The sequence below is a fragment of the Vipera ursinii genome (genome assembly GCF_947247035.1).
Source record: "Vipera ursinii genome assembly, chromosome: 5".
In the NCBI taxonomy this organism is placed as follows: domain Eukaryota; kingdom Metazoa; phylum Chordata; class Lepidosauria; order Squamata; family Viperidae; genus Vipera; species Vipera ursinii.
The window spans coordinates 45,456,774-45,478,440 of NC_139518.1; the positions used below are offsets into that span (position 1 = coordinate 45,456,774).

General features: G+C 39.3%; 1 protein-coding gene across 1 annotated transcript in view; it reads left to right on the forward strand.

Annotated features, from left to right (window-relative positions):
* The window catches only part of ARMH3 (armadillo like helical domain containing 3), a 174,899-nt gene that overhangs the window by 40,939 nt on the left and 112,293 nt on the right, over positions 1 to 21,667 (forward strand). The window contains exons 17-20 of the mRNA XM_083364355.1: positions 2,072 to 2,137; positions 3,608 to 3,677; positions 8,255 to 8,315; positions 12,607 to 12,695. Of these exons, the coding sequence (XP_083220481.1) occupies positions 2,072 to 2,137; positions 3,608 to 3,677; positions 8,255 to 8,315; positions 12,607 to 12,695 (286 nt within the window). The remainder of the gene's footprint in view (positions 1 to 2,071; positions 2,138 to 3,607; positions 3,678 to 8,254; positions 8,316 to 12,606; positions 12,696 to 21,667) is intronic.

A 21,667-nucleotide genomic window follows, 5' to 3' on the forward strand; every position in this document is an offset into this window, starting at 1 on the left:
CTTCAGGCAGGGATGGTTCGCAGACGCCTGGCTCCGCTCCAGAAAGTTCAGAGCAGACACGCCGGCCAGCTGGGAGCAACCCAGGCTACGGGGGAGTTCAATCCTTCAGCCGCCCAAGCTCCAAGCTCAGGCGGCCTCGGAGAGCTCTACCCCTACCTGGGGCCTCACCCCCTCCTCTTCTCCCGAGGAGGGGGCTTCAATTTCGCCCGAACAGCTGTTCGGCGCTGTTACGGGCAAAAAAACAAACAGCTGAGCCGCGGGCAGCCCGGGAAGGCTGTCTTCGGCGCCGCGACGCCACCGGAAGTCAAAATACTATCTTTTTTGTTATATCATTCCAAATTCTATAATATAGTTCAGAGTTATATTCTAGAAGCTTAACTTTGTTTTCCCTTACAGATCTAAAACCTAAATGTAAAATCAGTTATATTTTTTAGATTCCCCTTAATCCATTAAAAGATATTTTTGAACTCTATCCTTAGAAATCCCAAAAACGAGACAAGTTCATTTTTTTTAAATCTAACTCTCACCTTCCTTTTGTGCCAATCAGGCTTCCCTTTTGGTGTCTTTAAATTCTCAAATGTATCTCCCTTTCTTCCTACACTCCTTATTTGAATCCAGGGAGACCATCCAAATATCAGTTTTGCAAAGAAAGTGTCCCCTTTGTAACCATTAAAATTTTCCTTTTAATAGCTCAGTTTCTGATGTAATATAGTTGTCATTAGATCAGTCTGGTCTTTTTCTTCTTCCAATTCCATCTGGGTTAGGTAGAAAGCAGTAGCTGGTGTTATGGTTGTCATTAGATTAGCTGAATCCTCAACATTGTGTACTTGAAGGCCTTTAATATCTTCACTCTTAATGTTGCTTTCTTTGGGTACTATTGCTTTTTGAGTTGTAAGTTTTGTAGTTGATGTTGAAATTTGGACTTTAAGGTTCTCTGTAGGTTGCATTTGTTGTTCTTTGAAGTCTCCTATTTTAGTGTTACTTTCCACTTCTGTTTGCTTTTGGATTGTCAGTTCTTCATTTAAGAGCAGAGTTTGATTTGATGGCTTTAAGTTGTCAGATTTATCTTGCAGTTTGGCTTTAATATGCTCTGTCATTGCCAAAATTGTGTCCAGTATTAGTTTGTAATTAAGTGGTGGGATGTATTCATCCATTTTGTTGTTGTTTACAGCTAAATCTTCCATGGAGGCTATTTTAATAAGAGACAATGCTTATCCACCTCCAAAAGAATTGTTTTCGATGCCAGGTGTTCCCACACTTATCTTTGAAACTAATGTCAAGGACAGCTCTGTTACTCAGTCAGCTCTCACAATAGGAAAAAGATTTACTTGCTGTACCAAGTTTCGCCACAAGATGTCATCAATAGCATATAGAATGCGATACAGAATTTTCCCCCCCAAATTAATATAAAACTTTTGTAGCATTAGTCCATTCTTTTTTCCCCTTAATTCACAGCTTGAACAGAAAATAGGGTTGTAGATCACCACAAAAAATAGAAGCTTTTTAGTAAGTACAAATAAAATTGCTTAATTTCTTTGCTGAGTTACTTGATTTTTTTAAAGGCTTCAAATTTATTCCCCAAGTATATAATTGCCATTCTTTCAAAAAAAAGGGAAGGAGATTTTCAGAAGAGTCCCACAGGAAGGTGGTTAGGGGAATAAGAAAGGTAAAATCTCACCCAAGTCCTCCAGATTGCGTCTTAGTGCTAGGTAGTGCTTTTGGCTTTCGGCAGGGAGCGGCTTAATGATTGGCCATCTTAATGGCCAGTCTCTTCTTCTTTGGGCCAAAGGAGCTGCTCCAGATTCAAGCGGAGGGCTCCTGCCCCTCCACGACCACAGGGAGGGCCTCCTCACGGTGGTCGCCCCTCCAGGGCGACTTTCGACCCTTTTCAGGGTCCTCCAAGGAAGAAAAATCGGACGGTAGGGAGTGGACTTTTCCTGCAAGCGCTGCACACGCAAACCGGAAGCCTTGTAATATTTACTTATTGTTACATTCATAAATGTTGTCTTTCAGTACTACATTGATGTTATGTGTGATTTTGCTTACTTTGGTTATTTTTCTTTTTCCATAGGACCAGTATGCTAATGCTTTTCTGCATGATGACAATATGAATTTTCGTGTAAATCTCCACAGAATGGTAAGTTGTCTTGATCAGGAACTCTGCTAGGGCAAAGTCAGCCTTAGAATTTTTTTTTCTCTTTCACTTCTTGGTTGTATTAGTGATTTGGGTTTGATGTTTTTCAGCTGATTTGTATTTTAACATTTGTAAGTTTGTATTTTTAATTTTATTTTAATTTAATTCTGTTTGCCACACAGTCAGTTGTTGATGTTTAACCACAATAAATAAAATGGATGTTTTGGTATTAAGCATTTGCATGGTGATGTTGGTAAACATCTCAAAGTTTCTGGTGAATGTAAATGTACTTGGTGATCTGGGCTTATTTTTCTTAATCTTCTCACCCCTATTCCAGTAGTTCATTGCATAATGCAAGACTGGTTCATAGTCAGGGGCAAGCAGCCTCATCTTAATTTCTTGAGTGGGGTGAGCTTGTAGAACACAATGGAGAGCAATTTCCATTGAGGCAATGAGAGACAACTAGATCTAGGGAGATCTTAAGGAATAATATATATGTATGCATATTTTATATGTGGACAAGGCAGCGTTAAGATGATATGACAATCTGCTATCCCATGGGATTTTTTCATGGGTTCCCAGCTATTTCAGTGGTTGCTAAAATGTATCACTTCCTGTTGTTTTTAACATTTTTAGAAGCAATCAGGACATTTACTAACCCTATTAATTTCTTTCTGTTTCTTCCTATACTATGTGACTACAGGAGGAAAAGGTTAAAAATAGAATGGAGAAAGAGTGGAAATTCCTAAAGCACTCATTTTTAGAGTAACTGTAGGATTTAATTTTGTTTCAGCAGCAGACAAAGTTAAACCTTTGTTAACACTCTCTCTGGTGTTCTTACAACATAACTGTCAAAGGAAAGTGAGTTTAACCACAAACAACCCTGGCCTGTTTTGAACTAAATCTGCTGTATTCTAACTCATGCACTGACTGGGTTATGTTAAACCCTCCCTAAGTCAACTAATCAAAGTACATTGGGCAAAGGCAGCCTGTAAGCATCTTGTGTGAATAGCTGCTGCTTCTCTTTTTCCAGTTGATAGATAAAGATGCAATGAACAATCATAACATGAAAATCTATTCAGCTATCTCAGTATTTTCTCTCTGCTCTGGTTGGTATTGCAGTTGCCTAAGCTACCTTTTTGCTCAAGCCTAATTAATAAAATAACTGCTGTAGGATAGAAGTGGATAGTGGTTTCTGCAGGGACAGGAAGAGAAGTAATACGCAGTTCACAGAAACTCCCAAAATTACATACTTGCATCTGACATCAGAATGGTAGCAGATAAAGGCTGGATTTGCATGATGATGTCATCATGTGAACATCATGATTTTTCCACTATTGTGGCCAACTGTGGATACCTATATGAGAGGATGAAAACATTCCTTTTCTGAGCAGTTTGATTTATATGGAAAATAGTGGTTTGTGTGATCCTTGCTTTATACCTTCTGACTAATTCATATTCACTTGTTTGAAGCCTATGAGACACAGAAAGAAAGCTGCTGATAAGAATCTTCCCTGTCGACCTCTAGTTTGTGCAGTGCTGGGTAAGTAAGTGTACTGGCCAGATTTTGTCAACAGCTTCTTCACAGATGGTGTGGGGGGATAAAGGGTTGGTGCAAGAGGGGAGATATTTATAACCTAATTCCGAAGTGCATTTCATTTACCAATATAATACAGTTCTATGCTTCCCACCTACCGCTTCCTTCTTTTGGCAAGAAGTAAAAAAACATTTTAGACAAATCCATCACAAACTAATTGGAGAGTGAGGGAATATATTTATTTTAAAATACTTTTAGATCATAATGGACTATGTGGTTAAATTCCTTTGTACAGGTAGTCCTTGACATATGACCACAGTGGAGCCCAATTTTTTGTTGTTAAGTGAGGCATTTGTTAAGTGAATTTTGCCCCATTTTGTGACCTTTCTTGCCACAGTTGTTAAGTGAATCACTGCAGTTGATATGTTAGTAACCAGGTAGTTAAGTGAATCTGGTTTCCCCATTGACTTTGCTTGTCAGGAGGTCATAAAAGTTGATCACATGACCTTGGGACACAAAAATGGTCATAAATATGAACCAATTGCCAAGCATCTGAACCTCACATGCTTATGAGAATACTGCAAAGGTTGTAATTGAAAAATGGTCATAAGTCACTTTTTTCACTGTCCTTGTAATTTTGGACAGTTGCCAAATGAACTGTTGTATGTCGAGGACTACCTATATAGGGTGAGTGCTGTATATAAATACAATTAAGTATAGAATGTTTTTATAGAGGACTGAATGCAAGGATCCTTTAGGACCTCTGTTTTACAGGTTTTTGAATACTGATAGAGGAAAACTAGCAAAGCTGTTTGGGTTATTTTGTTAACTTAGAATAAATATATTGTGTTTATGTATTGGAGTAAAATATTTCTGAGTGTAGGTGCTGTAAGACTTGGAGTTCGTGAACAATTTTAACTGCTATTAAGATTTTTGTCAGATATTTTTATACATTGGAGAAACAACTTTTTGATACTTGTTTCCTATAGGAATTTGCCAATTTGATATAATGACAGTTGTAGCAATTACAGTTTTTTTTTATATAAGTAACAGTGGAAAAGATAAATAACAATTGGAAGATGGGATGCTTGGAATTCTCACAAGTTTATTCCTTGGAATTAATACCTTAAGAGAGACATCTAGCTGCTAAATTAATTTTAGATGATAGTCAAATTATGAGTCATTAGTATCATAAGAAGCTGGAGTTCATGTCCATTTTTATCCATGATACTCACTGCGTAACTTTGTTCCAGACATTCTTTACTGTCCCAGTTTATCTCACAGAGTTGATATGGGATAAAAGGAAGTGAGATCTACATGTAAACCTCTTTGGGCTCTTGGAGAAAAGGCAGGAAATGCAATGAAACAGCAGCTGAAGGAAAATTTCTTTCATGTTAGATCTCTGATTTATTATGCCAAAAAGAAGAGATCAACCCTTAGTTTGCCATTGGAGTAGAAGTAATTCCATTATTTTAGTTTTAATGTAAGAGTAAGAGGCTAACAATAGTGCTTTGCAAAATATTTCATTCAAAAACATTCTGACCTTGGAATATGCTAAGCTGAATGTTCCAAGTGCTTCCTTTATTGTTTTTACAAATAATTCAAAGCGATGAACATATCTAACACCTTCTTCCTCTTATTTTCTCCACAAGAGTAACCCTGTGAGGTGAGCTGGGCTGAGAGAGATTTGACTGGTCCAAAGTCACCCAGTTGGCTTTCATGGCAAGGCAGTATTTGAACTGTCTCTTGCTTTCTAGCCCAGTGCCTGAAGCACTTGACTAAACGGCTTCTTTTAATGGCTCTCTTTATGGAACATTTGAGGGTTGGAGTACGGTATGAAAGTTCTGTGATGGACCATTTTGTAGTTCATGCATACTCCTAGTTCACTGATGACGAACCTTTTAGAGACCGAGTGCCCAAACCGCAACCCAAAACCCACTTATTTATTGCAAAGTGCCAGGGGCGCATCAGCATTATGGTGCCCTCGGGGGGGGGGCAAGTGCCACCTCTAGCACACAAAAACCAGGGGAGCAAAAATAGGCCACTGTGCTGCAAGGCACTGCACCCCGCAAGAACTGGGCAGGGCTAGTGAGTATCACCCAGGCAATAGGCCCGCCCCATTTGCAGTGTGTGCATGCTCGCGGCCTTGTGCGCACGCGCACGCATGTAAAATGCTTCCCCCTCCCTTTTCTTCCAGTCCACCAATCGACAATGGTTGCTGACCTCTGCTCTACCATCTCTACTCGAGCTTGCTAGTCGGCCGCTTCACCTCCTTTGTGCTGGGCGGGGCTCCTGCTCCGGGCAGCGGTGGAGGCCTGATGGACCTGCTGGTGGTGGTGACAGTGCGCGTGCCAACAGAGAGGGCTCTGAGTGCCGCCTCTGACATGCGTGCCATAGGTTCGCCACCACTGTCCTAGTTCATAGACAAAATATCTATCTTTTTCAGGCAGATAAGCAACTAACTAGATAGGGAGACATCACAGATACCATTTCTGTGATGTCTCCCTATCGTGGAAATGGAATTCCTGGGAGCTGTGAGGATTAATAATATACTAGGAGCAAGGTCCTTTCTGAAGGAGAAAAAAGGGCATTACAGCAGAGATTTGTGATCAAACAATAAATTCTGGCTGGCATAGTCTGAAAAAAGGAAAGATCATGAGATTGCCTAGTTGCACCCTTTATCAGTAATCTGCAGGAACTGAGGTCTTTGTTGTTGGCTCGTGAAATCAGTTGCTGATAGTCAAGAGTTTTCAACCAAGCTCATAGCTTTAATGGAGCCTATATGGACATAAGGTTTGTATGAGCCTCATTTTCTGAACAATTTCAGATGTAATTAATTTACTGCTAAAGAGATTTTCTGAGCAGCAGGATAAAAAAAAATTCACTTGGTGAATCATATTTTTTTCTGGGTTACAAATAGAAGAGTTTTAAAGATTTAAAAACTTTTGGCAAAAAGCTTAATAAGTGGATGCAATAAAATTGAAAATAGACAAAGGAAATTTATTTTGAAATATCATTTTTGGGTGAAAGTGTGAACTGGACCTTTATGGGATGCTTTTTGTTTACTATTAAAGAGTGCAAACAATTGGATTTTACGAAACAAAAGTTAAAACTATACGTTTGACAGGGATGTTGCCTGTAATTACGGAGATGCTGATTGTGATGCTGTTCTGTAACTATGGAATACCACGTGAGGCAAAAGTATTAAGTGTGCAAGAAGACAAAATAGAAAAAAGAAGGAATCTTGCTTTTATTATTTTCTTTTCTTGAGACATTTTCAGTTTTGGATTATAATATCAACCAATAGAAAAATGGCAAAAATGAAGGAAAAGACAGGATCGCCAGAGCAACTTACAGAGAGGGGAATTATGCCAGATTTGTTTCAGAAATTTGTTTGAGCAATTGGCATTATATGACTTATAAAGATAAAAGAGGAGATGAAAGAAATCAAACAAATGTTGGCAGATGTAAAAAAAAAATAATGACAAAGTGGAAATTTTAAAAAGATGTTCTAGACAAAGAGTTGGAAAGAGAACTACAGTAGATAATCTGGTTCTATTGTAAATGAGAGAAAAGGATTTTTGTTTGAGATTTATGGAGATCCCAGAGGATTCTGCTTAATATGTTAGAGAAAAGATTATTAAATCTTCAGCAATTTTTTTAGGGATTGGGATAAGGAGGACACAGAGGCAAAAATCAACGAATTGTATAAACAAAAACAAGATTTGTGAGAAAAAGAAATATTCCAAGGGGTGTGTTGGTGCATTTTGTCAGGAAGAAGACAAGGGATCAAGTTTTACATCAGCATTTTAATAAATTTTATTTTTTTAAAAAATGATTCAAATACACATATTGGTTTAGAGGAAAGACAATATCTACATTTATTGCTGGCTGGAAATCTCTCAACTTCATAGGGTTGTTGTTGGAAAATAGAAAAGGATGGAGCATTATGTTTGTTCCTTTATTAATTATAAATTAATAAAGATGGGATAAAAAATCTAAAAATTAAATAAGAGTAAATTTATAACTTTACTTCTGTAAAGATTGAAAGCTTCTTTTTTGCAACTTTTTTCTTTTCTATTTTTCTTTTTTCTTTACTTTTGTGCATTTTTAGCTCTCTTTGATTTTTTCTCAGTTTTGTGGCACTTGTTGCACTAGGAAGATAATCCAGTTGAAGCAGTGTCTTAGAAATTGTGAGGCAATGACAGTCTGATGTGAAAGAGCAGGGGTTCATTTCTCCCTTCTTCTGTGCCCTTGCTTATGACTTTTGAGCAAGCTTCAGCTTTTTTATAATATACTCATTTCTGTAACAGCTACTTCACATTCCCTGAAATACTGAATGGAGTCCCTCCTCTCTTCCAAATTACAGTTATATTTCCTGTCCCTTAGTTACTTATTGCACAAGCTATAGGATTTTTCTCTTCTCAACAAGTATAGCTTGGAATCGTTGTACATAATAATGTTATGTCTAGGGTTAGGGTTAACAGTGGATAACACTAGCCAAGAACGATAGACTTTTCAGTTAGAATGTTAACTCATTATAAATCCTGTATCTTTAAATATTTGTATGACTTTTTTTGCAGATCTGATGGTGGAATTCATAATAACACACATGATGAAAGAATTTCCCATGGATCTCTATGTGTGAGTAACAACTACATGAAACTAGCCAATTTTAAGAGCTCTTCAAAATTCCAAACAATGATATTTCTGTTCAGTCCATCAAAAAATTAAGAAAAATGATTTGAATCTCCATTTTACTTTCCTAAATTATTTAACATAATATGGTAGTTGCATATCTCCAAAGGGAAAATCATGAGGACCCAGATTGTTGGGGGCAATTAAGCTGACTTTGTAATAATGCCACTTGGGTGTGTGTGAAAGCCCTAATAAGCAGGCATATACATAGAATGAAGGCTACTGCTAAGTTTGTAAGCCGCCCTGAGTCTTCGGAGAAGGGCGGGATATAAATGGAATAAAAATAAATAAAAATAAATAAAATGGTGGGTTACGTACGTTGTTGTTAGCTGCGAAGTTGTGTCTGACCCATCGCGACCCCATGGACAACATTCCTTCAGGCCTTCCTGTCCTCTACTATCTTCTGGAGTCCATTTAGGGTCACGCCTACTGCTTCAGTGACTCCATCTTCGTCCCCTTCTTCTATTGCCCTCAATCTTTCCCAATATTAGGCACTTCTCCAGTGAGTCCTTCCTTCTCATTAGGTGGCCAAAGTATTTGAGTTTCAACTTCAGGATCTGACCTTCTAAAGAGCAGTCAGGGTTGATCTCCTCTAGGACTGACCGGTTTGATCGCCTTGCAGTCCAAGGGACTTGCAGGAGTCTTCTCCAGCACCATAGTTCAAAGGCTTCAATTCTTTGGCGCTCAGCCTTTCTTATGGTCCAACTTTCATTGCCATACATTGCAACTGGGAAGGCCATAGCCTTGACTATACGCACTTTTGTTGACAGGGTGATGTCTCTGCTTTTTAGTGTGCTGTCTAGATTTGCCATTGCTTTCCTCCCCAGGAGCAAGCATCTTTTAATTTCTTGGCTACAGTCCCCATCTGCAGTGATCTTGGAGCCCAGGAAAATGAAATCTGTCACTACCTCCATTTCTTCCCCATCTATTTGCCAGGAATTGAGAGGCCGGATGCCATGATCTTGGTTTTCTTAATGTTCAGTTTCAACCCAACTTTTGCACTCTCCTTCTTCACCCGCAACAAGAGGCTCTTTAGTTCTTCTTCAATTTCTGACATTAGACTGGTATCATCTGCATATCTTAGGTTGTTGATATTTCTCCAGGCAATCTTAATTCCAACTTTTGATTCATCTAGCCCTGCCTTTCTCATGATGTGCTCTGCATATAAGTTAAACAGGCAGGGTGACAGTACAGCCTTGCCGGACTCCTTTCCCAATTTTGAACCAATCAGTGGTTCCGTGTCCAGTTCTCACTGTTGCTTCTTGACTCGCATATAGGTTTCTCAAGAGACAAATAAGATAGTCTGGTACTTGCATCTCTTTAAGAACTTGCCACAGTTTGTTGTGATCCACACAATCAAATGCTTTAGTATAGTCAATGAAGCAGAAGTAGATGTTTTTCTGGAACTCCCTAGCTTTCTCCATGATCCAGCGTATGTTGGCAATTTGATCTCTAGTTCCTCTGCCTCTTCAAAATCCTGCCTGTACTTCTGTTAGTTCTCGATCCACATACTGCTGGAGTCTAGCTTGTAGGATTTTAAGCATAACTTTACTAGCGTGAAATGAGTGCAATGGTGCGATAGTTTGAACATCTTTGGCACTGCCTTTCTTTGGAATTGGAATGTAAACTGACCTTTTCCAATCCTGTGGCCACTGTTGAGTTTTCCAAATTTGCTGGCAAATTGAATGTAGCACTTTTATTGCATTGTCTTTTAAGATTTTGAATAGCTCAGCTAGAATACTGTCACCTCCACTAGCTTTGTTGTTGCACAGCTTTTCTAAGGCCCACTTCACTTCACATTCTAGGATGTCTGGCTCGAGGTCAGTGACCACCTCATTGTGGTTATCAAGGATGTTAAGCTCATTCTTGTATAGTTCTTCTGTGTAATTTTGCCACCTCTTCTTAATCTCTTCTGCCTCTGTTAGGTCCCTGCCATTTTTGTCCTTTATCATGCCCATTTTTGCATGAAACGTTCCCTTCATCTCTCCAATTTTCTTCAAGAGATCTCTGGTCCTCCCTATTCTATTGTTTTCTTCTATTTCTTTGCACTGTTCATTTAAGAAGGCATTCTTATCTCTTCTAGCTATTCTCGGGAATTCTGCATTCAATTGGGCATATCTTTCTTTTTTTCCCTTGCCTTTCGCTTCCCTCCTTCCCTCAGCTATTTTCAAAGCTTCCTCAGAGAGTCATTTTGCTTTCTTGCATTTCTTTTTCTTTGGGATGGTTTTAGTTGCTACCTCTTGTACAATGTTGCGAACTTCTGTCCATAGTTTTCAGGCACTCCGTCTATCAGATCTAATTCCTTAAATCTATTTGTCACCTCTATTGTATATTCAACAGGGATATGATTTAATTCATATCTGAGTGGCCTAGTGCTTTTCCCTATTTTCTTCAGTTTAAGCCTAAACTTTGCAATGAGAAGCTCATGGTCTGAGCCACAGTCAGCTCCTGGTCTTGTTTTTACTGACTGTATAGAGCTTCTCCATCTTTGGCTGCAGAGCACATAGTCAATCTGATTTCTGTGTTGACCATCTGGTGATGTCCATGTGTAGAGCCGTCTCTTGGGTTGTTGGAAAAGAGTGTTTGCTATGACCATCGTATTCTCTTGACAAAATTCTATCAGCCTGTTGCCCTGCTTCATTTTGTACTCCAAGGCCAAACTTGCCTGTCATTCCAGTTATCCACTGGAGAAGGAAGTGGCAACCCGCTCCAGTATCTTTGCTATGAAAACCCTATGGACAGTACCAAAAGGGTTACACACAGTTGCATGTAAAAAGGCCCCTCTGGTCAAATTTTATGTTTCAATGCATACCTAAGTGAACAGAAGCTGATGTATCCTCTCAATTGTATAAAATTAAACATGACACCTTTCTGGAAAATGGAATGCAGGCTTACTATTTGTGTACAGATTATTCAAAAGAAGGCAAAATGAATATGGCAGGTGCAGAAGTTTTGACAGCCTTACATTCAGTATTTTTTTAATACCAACCTTGGCAGAAATAATAGCTTCCAAGTATTTCCAGTACTACGGCTAGCTAAAACTTTTTTTATTTTTGCTTTTGGAACTTTTTCCCCACTCTACCTATTCCCTACAGATATTCAATGATTTTCATATAACATAATTTTAAACCATAACGAGCGATTCTATATAATATTAAGCCTAAATAAACAAGCCACAGTTTAGTATTATGTGTGAACCAGGGTGAGCTTCTAGTAACTCTGAGTATATGATATTGTGATGGGTTAGAGTGCTGTAGCTTTCAAACTTCTATTAGTGGTCATAGCTTTTGTTAATCTAAATGATCTGGTTAATGTGCTAAGCCTGTTTGTTAATTATGATTTATTGAATAAACAATTATTGATTATGTTCAGGGGACGTGTTAAGCCATAAATCATGATTTGCAAGTATTAATGGTTGGGTTCATGCAATACATATAGCCCAAAATAATACAAATCATATTTTATTTATTTTATTTTATTTTAATTCCATTTATATCCCGCCGTTCTCCGAAGACTCAGGGCGGCTTACAAGCTTAGCAGTAGCCTTCATTCTATGTATATGCCTGCTTATTAGGGCTTTCACACACCCCCCAAGCGGCATTATTACAAAGTCAGCTTAATTGCCCCCAACAATCTGGGTCCTCATTTTACCTACCTCGGAAGGATGGAAGGCTGAGTCAACCTTGAGCCTGGTGGGATGCGAACCTGCACTAATTGCAGGCAGCTGGTGTTACTTAAGGAGGCATTAGCCCACTGCTCCACCAAGGCTACATTTTGCATTTGGTGTGAACCCAATTAATATTATATCCAGTTTAGTTGGAAGCACTATTCTTGGTTTGACTGATTTGAATTCCAAATTTAAAAAAAGCTGGTAAATATGTTTCATTTTCCTTTTTCTTGGAACCTAGATTATTTATGTGGAATATTAGCCAAGTATTTAATCCACCTTCAGATTTCCGATTTCAAACTAAATACCCCCAAATTTAATAACTCCACATCTACCTCCTTTTTTTCTTTCACATGTACCAGTGGTATACTGATATACTGAATACTGATAATTTGCGTTACTGTTTTACAAATAGTTGGGCATATTAATGTGTTTCATCATTTTCAGCCTTGATCTCACTAGTCGCAGTTCTATATGACACATCCTTTATAGAACTATTTATTGAAAGTATACACCACTCCCAATTCTTTGCTGCTAATTATGTTGGGGGTTCCTCTCTTCTTGCTGCAGATGCTGTATTCAGATAGTACACAAGCTGCTTTGCTACCAGAAAAAGTGCAGAGTGAGACTTCATTACACTTGGAGGGAACTCTGGTCAGGTACATTTTTAGTCTTACCATCATAAGGCCTGACATATTTCTTCATAGGGTCAGTGCTCATAGTTTTAAAATAAATGTTAAATAACTAAAATGCAGTGCTAATGTACTGCATGCTACATTCCAGTACTTGATTGTAGGTAATTTCACCTGAAAACGCAATTTGGAGCGTCGCAGCTCTCCCTGGAAGACCACATTGGAGCTGTGACCAAGGGGGCCTTCTCCCGGGTTCGACTAGTTCGCCAACTACGGCCTTATCTAGACCTGGATTCCTTACGTACAGTCACCCATGCCCTTGTGACATCTCGCCTAGACTATTGTAACGCTCTCTACATGGGGCTGCCCTTGAGATCCACTCGGAAGCTTCAACTGGTGCAAAGTGCGGCGGCACGGACACTCTTGGGAGCCTCCCGATACTCCCATATCACACCTCTCCTCCGTGCGCTGCACTGGCTTCCGGTTGCCTTCCGTGTGAAGTTCAAGGTGCTAACAATGACATTCAAAGCCCTACATGGCATGGGTCCGGACTACCTACGGGAGCACCTTCTGCCGATGTCAGCACCCCACCGTCCTGTGCGCTCCCACAGAGAGGGCCTCCTCAGGGTGCCACCGCTCAAGGAATGTCGGCTGGTGGCCCCCAGGGGGAGGGCATTCTCAGTGGGTGCGCCAGCCCTCTGGAACACCTTACCTACCGAAATCCGGATGGCCCCTGACCTCCGTACCTTCCGTCGCGACTTAAAAACTTTTTTGTTCCAGCAGGCTGGCCTGGCATGATAGCGTTAATTGGGGTCCCAGTTTGTGTTCATTAGTGTTTCTTATTATTTTATTGTTCGGTCTGTATTCTTCGTCCTTCCTCTGTACACCGCCCCGAGTCCCTCGGGAGAAGGGCGGTTTATAAAAACTAATAAATAAATAAATAAATAAATAAAATAAATAAATAAATTAATATTGTTAAGTTCTAGTTTTGTTTTTTGTTGGTGCTGAGACTGTTTTCCATGTAGAGAATCTTTTGTATGGGATCCACTGTGATAAATTTCATATTTTTAGAATCGAGATGCTGTAGATGTTCACCTCAACATAGAGTCCCCATTTTGGTGGCAATTCTGTTAGGCTCTTTTTCTGTGTGTGTTTTCAGCGTACTGAATCTGTATTCTGACATGGCAGGAGGAGAGCCACGTTAACCAAATCAGAAGGAGCCTGGTAGCACATTCTCTAACTAATCAATTTTATGAAAAAAGCATAAGGTTTTATGAGCTGTGCAGGTATTGGATGAAGTGAGTTGAAGTTCATGAAAGTTTATGCTGTTTCTTAAAATAGATTAGTTGGAAAACGTGCTATCTGACTTTTTCTAATTTTGTATTCTGACATGTTAAGATGACATGTTTCCTGTTTTCTTATTGTTGGCAGCATATTCAGAGATATGGAAAACTACAGAGGGATAGCAAGCAGGTCTTTGCATAGCAATTCTGCCATACACTATGCTCAGAAGGGATGTTTTGCAAGTGAGATAGGGGATATTAAAACTTAATTCTCAGAGATTAGCATGTACTTTGGAAATGAGCTAGATTGCACCAGTAGACCTACCTAGTCATGTTCCTTGCTATGGAACAAGATTTTGAGTACAGCTAACTGTTCTGTCTTTACAAAATCTTCCATGACTTAATTAAGTTTTTCTCAAAAAGCTCAGACATTCCTCTTGTGTTTAAGGAACTGTACATTATACTTGAAATTTAGGTTTTCAATGAATTTCTTCCTGGTAGTGCTGTTGGAAAGCTGTGTTCTTAAAAATACTGTGGATAGCTGGGTAGCAGTCTCCCTTATGGGAACTCTGTACAAATAGATGAAACTGCTGCTATTTTCTGATCCCACATAAGTTAATTAATATTTCTTTTTGTGAATATTTCTTTTAACAGATTTCTAAATGTATTCTGTGCATATTATTGGCAAGCTAGTTGATACAATTGATGTTTGAACTGGATTTTCTGAGAACTTTATAATTGTTGCCTCCTTGCCTTAGGATAATGATATAACTAACGAGAGAATGTTGCATCACATAGTTCACATCTCTAAGTATTAGAGATAAAAAGTATAAGATGTGTAAGATATAAGATAAATATATCTTATATCTGCTGTATTTAATGCTACCTAAAGTAGTTTTTGCAGAATCTAGTTCTAAGTTAAAGCTAAGTGAATGTTTACTTTACACAATAAATAATTACAGGTGGAAAACCATTTTATTTTTCCAGGCTTTTAGATGGCTTTTAATTGTGCTTTAATTGCACTTAAAGGTTTATGTAGTGTTTTTATTTTTCATTTTATTGTATATGTTTTTATTCAAATTGTTTGTGTGCACGGGTGCATATGTGTGTGTGTTTGTGTGAGTGTGATTTCTTGTAAAGTTTAATTAAGACCTGCATGCCTCTACTAAATAACTGCAGATTGTATAACCATCACTACCCCTTAAGTTAGAACTAACTGAATGTAAGATATTGTGTGCATCAGCAGGTGGATCTTTTACTTGTTTGATTAAATATCTTGTGTAAACTCATTCTACTTGTTTGTTTCCTAACTTAATGAAATTTAGTTTTGGAGATACTTTTGAAACCCTAATTCAAAACATGGTCTCAGACTGTTAACCTTAGCTTAATCTACTGTCAATATTTTCTTTCTAGCTTAATTCCAAATACTAGCTTTAAACTGCTAAGAACCCAATATTTAAATAGGTACTTTTTATTCTGTATAATAAGAGCTTTCAGTTGTCCTTTAGAAATGGCCCTAATTTGTCTGTCCTCTATTAATATATGGAAGTAGATCGTTCATCATCTTCACCAGGATCTTTGGCATCTTTTTGAAGCTCTGTTAGTTGTAGAGAATGCCTGCTGGGAAGTGAAGGGTTGGAATGCTAGAAGTGCAACTTTTCAATACACTTGGAATAGTCTCCCCAAAGATATCAGAACACTAATATACCGGTAATAAAGATTTTTAAATCCCTCTTACAGGGGGGTCCTTTAGGAACTATGGGGCTAAAATTCATAAAAGACTGGAATCTGGAAACCATCACCCTAGCCTAGAGGGAATAGCAGGAAGGCCCTGTTTAGAGCAACTTAAAGAGAGAATCCTAGGGAGAAATAAAGGCAGACAGATATTTGTGGGTGATTGTGATTGGCGGAGGCCTTGAAATACAAGGACCAGTAATTTGGTATGACTCAAATGGGGCTCAATACAGGCCTTGCTTTGTACCAAGACATGAGAATAGAGTTCTGGGCTAAGATCAGGAGAGAAGAGGAATCAGGAGACTGACGGTTAGGTATAAAACAAATCGAGGTGCTTTATAATCTCCTCCATTAGAAAACCCCCCAGATCCTTGAAAAATTTATCAGGTAGAAGTTTATTCACATAATTGTGGAACTAGTCCATTGTTTGATTGTGAATTGCTTTAGATATTTTATTCTAATCAGAAAGCAACATTTAACAAATTGGAATAAATAAGCAATGTGTCATCATAGAAACTGTTTTGGCTAGCCTCAGTGTTGATTCTGATATTTTCTGCTGGTTTCTGTATCAGCAGAATTTCCAATCTGTTCTAATATTCCCACTGTCAGGAACATATACTTCTATGATTTTATGGTGGGTGCCTTGCAAGGGTAAGATTTATAGAAACAAGAAAAAGCAAAAAAGGGTGTAGACAGCATACAACTACTGTAGTTCTCAATGTACGAGCACAGTGGAATTCTGAATTTTGGTTGTCAGTTATTGCATTCATAAATCAAGAGGCCACATGACTGGTCTCAATATTGTGATCATTTATATGACAGTCATAAAGCAAATCACTGCAGTCATTAAGAAAATCCAGTATAGCAAGGAGTAATGTTTTGGCATTTTCTATCAAAAGGATTTTAAAAATGTTGAAATCGCAGTCACATGACTGCAGCTGGTCTTGTAAGCCAGTTGTCAAGCCCCCAAATGTGATCACATGACTGTAGGGCTGTCTGTTGTAGTTACAATTTCAAGAACAGGTTGTAAGTTATTTTTGAAGTCCATCATAATTTTGAGTGGTTGTTATGCAACCAGTTGTAAGTTGAGGACTATCTGTAGTTTGAAGCATTCTAGAGCATGATATCTATCACGTTTCATGTAATAAAAGCTACAGTTAAGGCAGGCCTTCAATTAGTTTTATTGCTTTCATGGAAGCCCAGTATACTAGATTATCCATGGAGTTGCTGGTTCAGTTGCATTTTACATGCAGCAGTCAAGTTTCACATTCATGTATGTCATTTTCTTACACTTATATGGTGACTCATAACAAAGGTACCTTTTTCCTGCCTAAGTTATATGCTAAGTGCGTCTCAGCTTTTGTTTATAAGATATGTTTGGATGTGTTGTTTTAAAATTAGTTCTCAAGTCACTTTTGGCAAAATGTCTTTGCTTGCTTGATCATTGACAATCAGCCTGCCAGTGTAAACAGTATCCTGTCCTAATTGCCTTCCCTCTCTCTGGATCTGTAGTAAGTTGTTCTTTGGGAAGGTTTGATACCCTTATTCATAAGAAAGAAGCTGATCCTCTGATTTACTCCCTGGAGGATGTGGCTGATGCTTGGCCCAATTTGTAAATAATTCCCTCTCAGCCGGTGTTTTTGAACACTTATGTGGCAATTTGGGGTTCAGTGTAGCTAGTTCTTGTATCCTGGTTAGCCAACAAATGCCTGCTATTCCCTTAGGAACTTTATTATTATTTATTTCTGCACCTTCTAATTTTTACCTTTTAGTAGTGGTTGTCTTAACAAATGTAGCATGCAAGCATTGAAATATTAACTTTGGAAAAAGACAGCATCACCACCAGATGGATTCGTAGCTGGCTGACTGGTCGTACTCAGCGTGTGGTCCTCAATGGAACCGCATCTACATGGAGGGAAGTGTGTAGTGGGGTGCCCAAGGGCTCCGTTCTGGGCCCAGTGCTCTTCAACATCTTCATCAATTTGGACGAAGGGATAGATGGGGAACTGATCAAAATTGCAGATGACACCAAGCTGGCAGGAATAGCCAATACTCCAGAAGATAGGCTTAAGATACAGGAGGATCTGGACAGACTTGAACACTAGGCGCCGCTATCTAACAAAATGAAATTCAATGGTGAAAAAAGTAAGGTTCTGCATTTAGGCAGGAAAAATGAAATGCACAGGTATAGTATAGGTGGTACCTTGTTCAATATGATCCAGCAGTGTGCTGCAGCTGCCAAAAAAGCCAACACAGTGCTAGGCTGCATTAACAGAGGGATAGAATCAAGATCACGTGATGTATTAATACCACTTTACAGTGCCTTGGTAAGGCCACACTTGGAATACTGCATCCAGTTTTGGTCACTACGATGTAAAAAAGATGTCGAGACTCTGGAAAGAATACAGAGAAGAGGAACAAAGATGATTAGGGGACTGGAGGCTAAAACAAATAAGGAACAGCTGCTGGAATTGGGTATGTGTAGTTTAATGAAGAGAAGGACTAGGGGGTGACATGATAGCAGTGTTCCAATATCTCAGGGGCTGCCACAAAGAAGAGGGAGTCAAGCTATTCTCCAAAGCGTCTGAAGGCAGGACAAGAAGCAACGGATGGAAACGAATCAAGGAGAGAAGCAACCTAGAACTAAGGAGAAACTTCCTGACAGAACAATTAACCATTGGAACAACCTGCCTCCAGAAGCTGTGAATGCTCCAAAATTGGAAGTATTTAAGAAGAGACTGGACAGCCATTTGTCTGAAATGGTATAGGGTTTCTTGCCTGAGTAGGGGGTTGGACTAGATGACCTCCAAGGTCCCTTCCAACATTACTATTATTATGATTATGATTAAGAAAACAGGAATACTCTGCCATCATTGGGGCTTTAAGGACATTTAGAATTCTCTTATTAGAGAAAAATGAATACTTATGATTATTCTTATTTGATTGAGTTGATTTTATTGTTTTATACACACACACACACACACACGTGTATGTATATGTGTGTATACATACACACACACACACATATATAAAAATTTATATATTGCATGAGAAACCTGCTGGTAGACGATGCTAAAAGGTTGTTCATTATAATTAGTTTAGTTTAGTTTTAGTTTTATTAAATTTTTATACCGCCCTTCTCCCGAAGGACTCAGGGCGGTGAACAGGGCATATAATAAAAATACAAAAATACAAAAGTTAAAATAGAATTAAATTAATGCCCAATAAAACAATAAAATATACAAAAATTTAAAACCCTAAGTTAACTCCCCATCAGGCCAGGCCAGCTTGTTCAAATAGGTGGGTCTTTAACCCGCGCCGGAAGGAGCGGAGATCCGGTGCCATCCGGAGCTCAATCGGCAGTTGATTCCACAGAGCCGGGGCGCCCACAGAGAAGGCCCTCCCCCTGGGGGCCACCAGGCGACATTCTCTGACCGGAGGCACCCTGAGGAGGCCCTCTCTGTGGGAACGCACAGGGCGGAGGGGAGTTGACGCCGGCAGCAGGTGGTCCCTGAGGTATTCCGGACCCATGCCATGTAGGGACTTAAAGACCATCACTAAGACCTTGAACCTCACCCGGAAGACAACTGGTAACCAATGCAGCTCGCGGCGCAAAGGTGTAACATGGGAGTACCGGGAAACTCCCAAGACAACTCTCGCGGCCGCATTCTGTACCAGTTGGAGCCTCCGAGTGGTCTTCAAGGGAAGCCCCATGTAGAGAGCATTGCAGTAGTCAAGACGAGAGGTCACGAGCGCATGAGTGACCGTACACAAGGCCTCCCGGTCTAGATAGGGCCGCAACTGACGCACCAGGCGAACCTGAGCGAAAGCCCCCCTAGTCACGGCTACTATATAATCTTCTAAGGTAAGCCGTGAATCTAGGAGGACTCCCAAGTTGCGCGCCCTATCCACGGGGGGTAAAGACTCACCCCCCATAAAAAGAGATGGAACATTTTGAATGTCCCGGGATGCCGGAATGTACAGCCACTCAGTCTTGTCAGGGTTGAGTTGAAGTCTGTTCCTCCCCATCCAGACCCGAACCGCCTCCAGGCAACGGGACATCACAGCGAGGGCATCACTGGAGTGGTTTGGGGTCGAAATAAAAAGTTGGGTATCATCAGCATATTGATGATACCCAACTCCAAAACCACGAATGATCTCACCCAGCGGTTTCATGTAGAAGTTGAACAGGAGAGGCGAGAGAACCGACCCCTGAGGAACTCCACAAACGAGAGACCTAGGGGCCGATCTCTGCCCCCCTGCCAACACCGACTGCGAACGTCCCAGGAGATAGGAGAACCACCGAAGAACCGTGCCTCCCACTCCCAATCCCCTGAGACGCCGCAGCAGGATACCATGGTCGATGGTATCGAAAGCTGCTGAGAGTTAACTTAATTTAATAATTAACCTTTTTTAGTTTTCAGAATTATTAGCCTTGATTACTGCTTGTTAATTCAGTGAACATTTCTAGGTGATATATGGCCTATGATCTGAGTCATCCAGTTTAATGTGATTACCACATTATCTGTGAGATCTTACCCTGTTTAGAAAGAAGTGGGCCAATTTTTAGAAGCAGCATTTCATGTTTAGGCAAAGCTTAAGAATTTCAGGAATAGGTCTTAGATTTTTGTATTTCTTTCTTTGGATTTTGGGGAGTTCTCTCTTTATTTTTGCTTTCCCTACTTGACAGCTGTTTTAAACCTATATAAGGACTTTCAGTTTTCTTGTGTTTCTTGCCTTAGATTTGCTAAAAACAACACCACACAATTTTTTTTAGTAATTATTGTCATAAGAGAGAAAATGTAGTACTTTTTTTTAGCAGTATTTAAACTTGATGCTTTCCGAATATCTCTTTAAACGCCTGAAGGTAACGGTCAAGTGGTCCTTCTGCTGGAGTAACCTAGCTGGCATCCATAGCGGCTGGCTTCTTATGCTTTAGCTTCCTTTTCTTGACTTGGCAAGATATCAAAACAAATGCTGCCATTTCAAGCAATTAATCTTAGTGACACATATCAGGTCTAACCTTTCTCCCATTGTATTCCATGGGCCTTTCAATGACTTCTACGTTTTGGTGGCATCATAGGGTTTTAGGCAGCCATTTTAGATCTTCCAAGTTCCTATGTTCAGTGCAGGAATCTTCCCTTGGGGATTTGTGATCTGCTCTTGCTGTTTTTCTTAATATTCAGCCAGAACCTGTCTTTTTATAACTGCTTTATTAGTCAGTGTCTTGTGCCTTTTTGAATAAGGTGGCAAATAGCCTTACGTTTGGATATTTTTTCCTGAATATTTTTTTAAAGAAAACTGCACAGTCAATTACTGTGGTGTTTCTTCCCTCAGCCTCTTCTCAGCTGAAGTGTTTATTAATAAATCATGGGCAGAATACATTGAAGAAGATTTCTTTTTTTTTCCCCTAATAGGTGAGCGTGGCCTAAGGCAACAGCTGACGTGATGTAAGTTTTGAGGCATAGACTAGGTAAAAACTTTCCAGAGTCTTGCTTTCTGCTTTTGCCAACTTGTATTTTCATACTTCAAGATGTAGGGCATCTATATGGGTAAGAACTGTGAAGTGTGATTTTCAAGCAGCAAGCAGAAAAACCTTCCCCAAGACTTTATGAGCAAGTTGCATTAAGAGACACAGTATCCAGTACCCTAATACTTAATGTTAGCTTGCTTTATCCCCAGGGTTCACTGCAGTTAAAATTTTTAGCACGTTTCTACACTAAATATTTTCAGCAGAGTTTTCTGTTTGACCTGCATTTGACTATAGCAAAATTTTAATTTGATGGTTAGAAGAAAGAAGCATGATATATCCTCTACATTCTGCTGTATATAATCTGTCCTGCGTACAGATGATGTATAACATTTATGTTTCTTTTGTATTGGCCATTTATTATGTAATGTAACAAAATAATAACTTCATGGTGCAAAGAAATGTGATATTGATTTATTTCAGTTTAGGATAGTGTTGCAAAATTAGAAAGA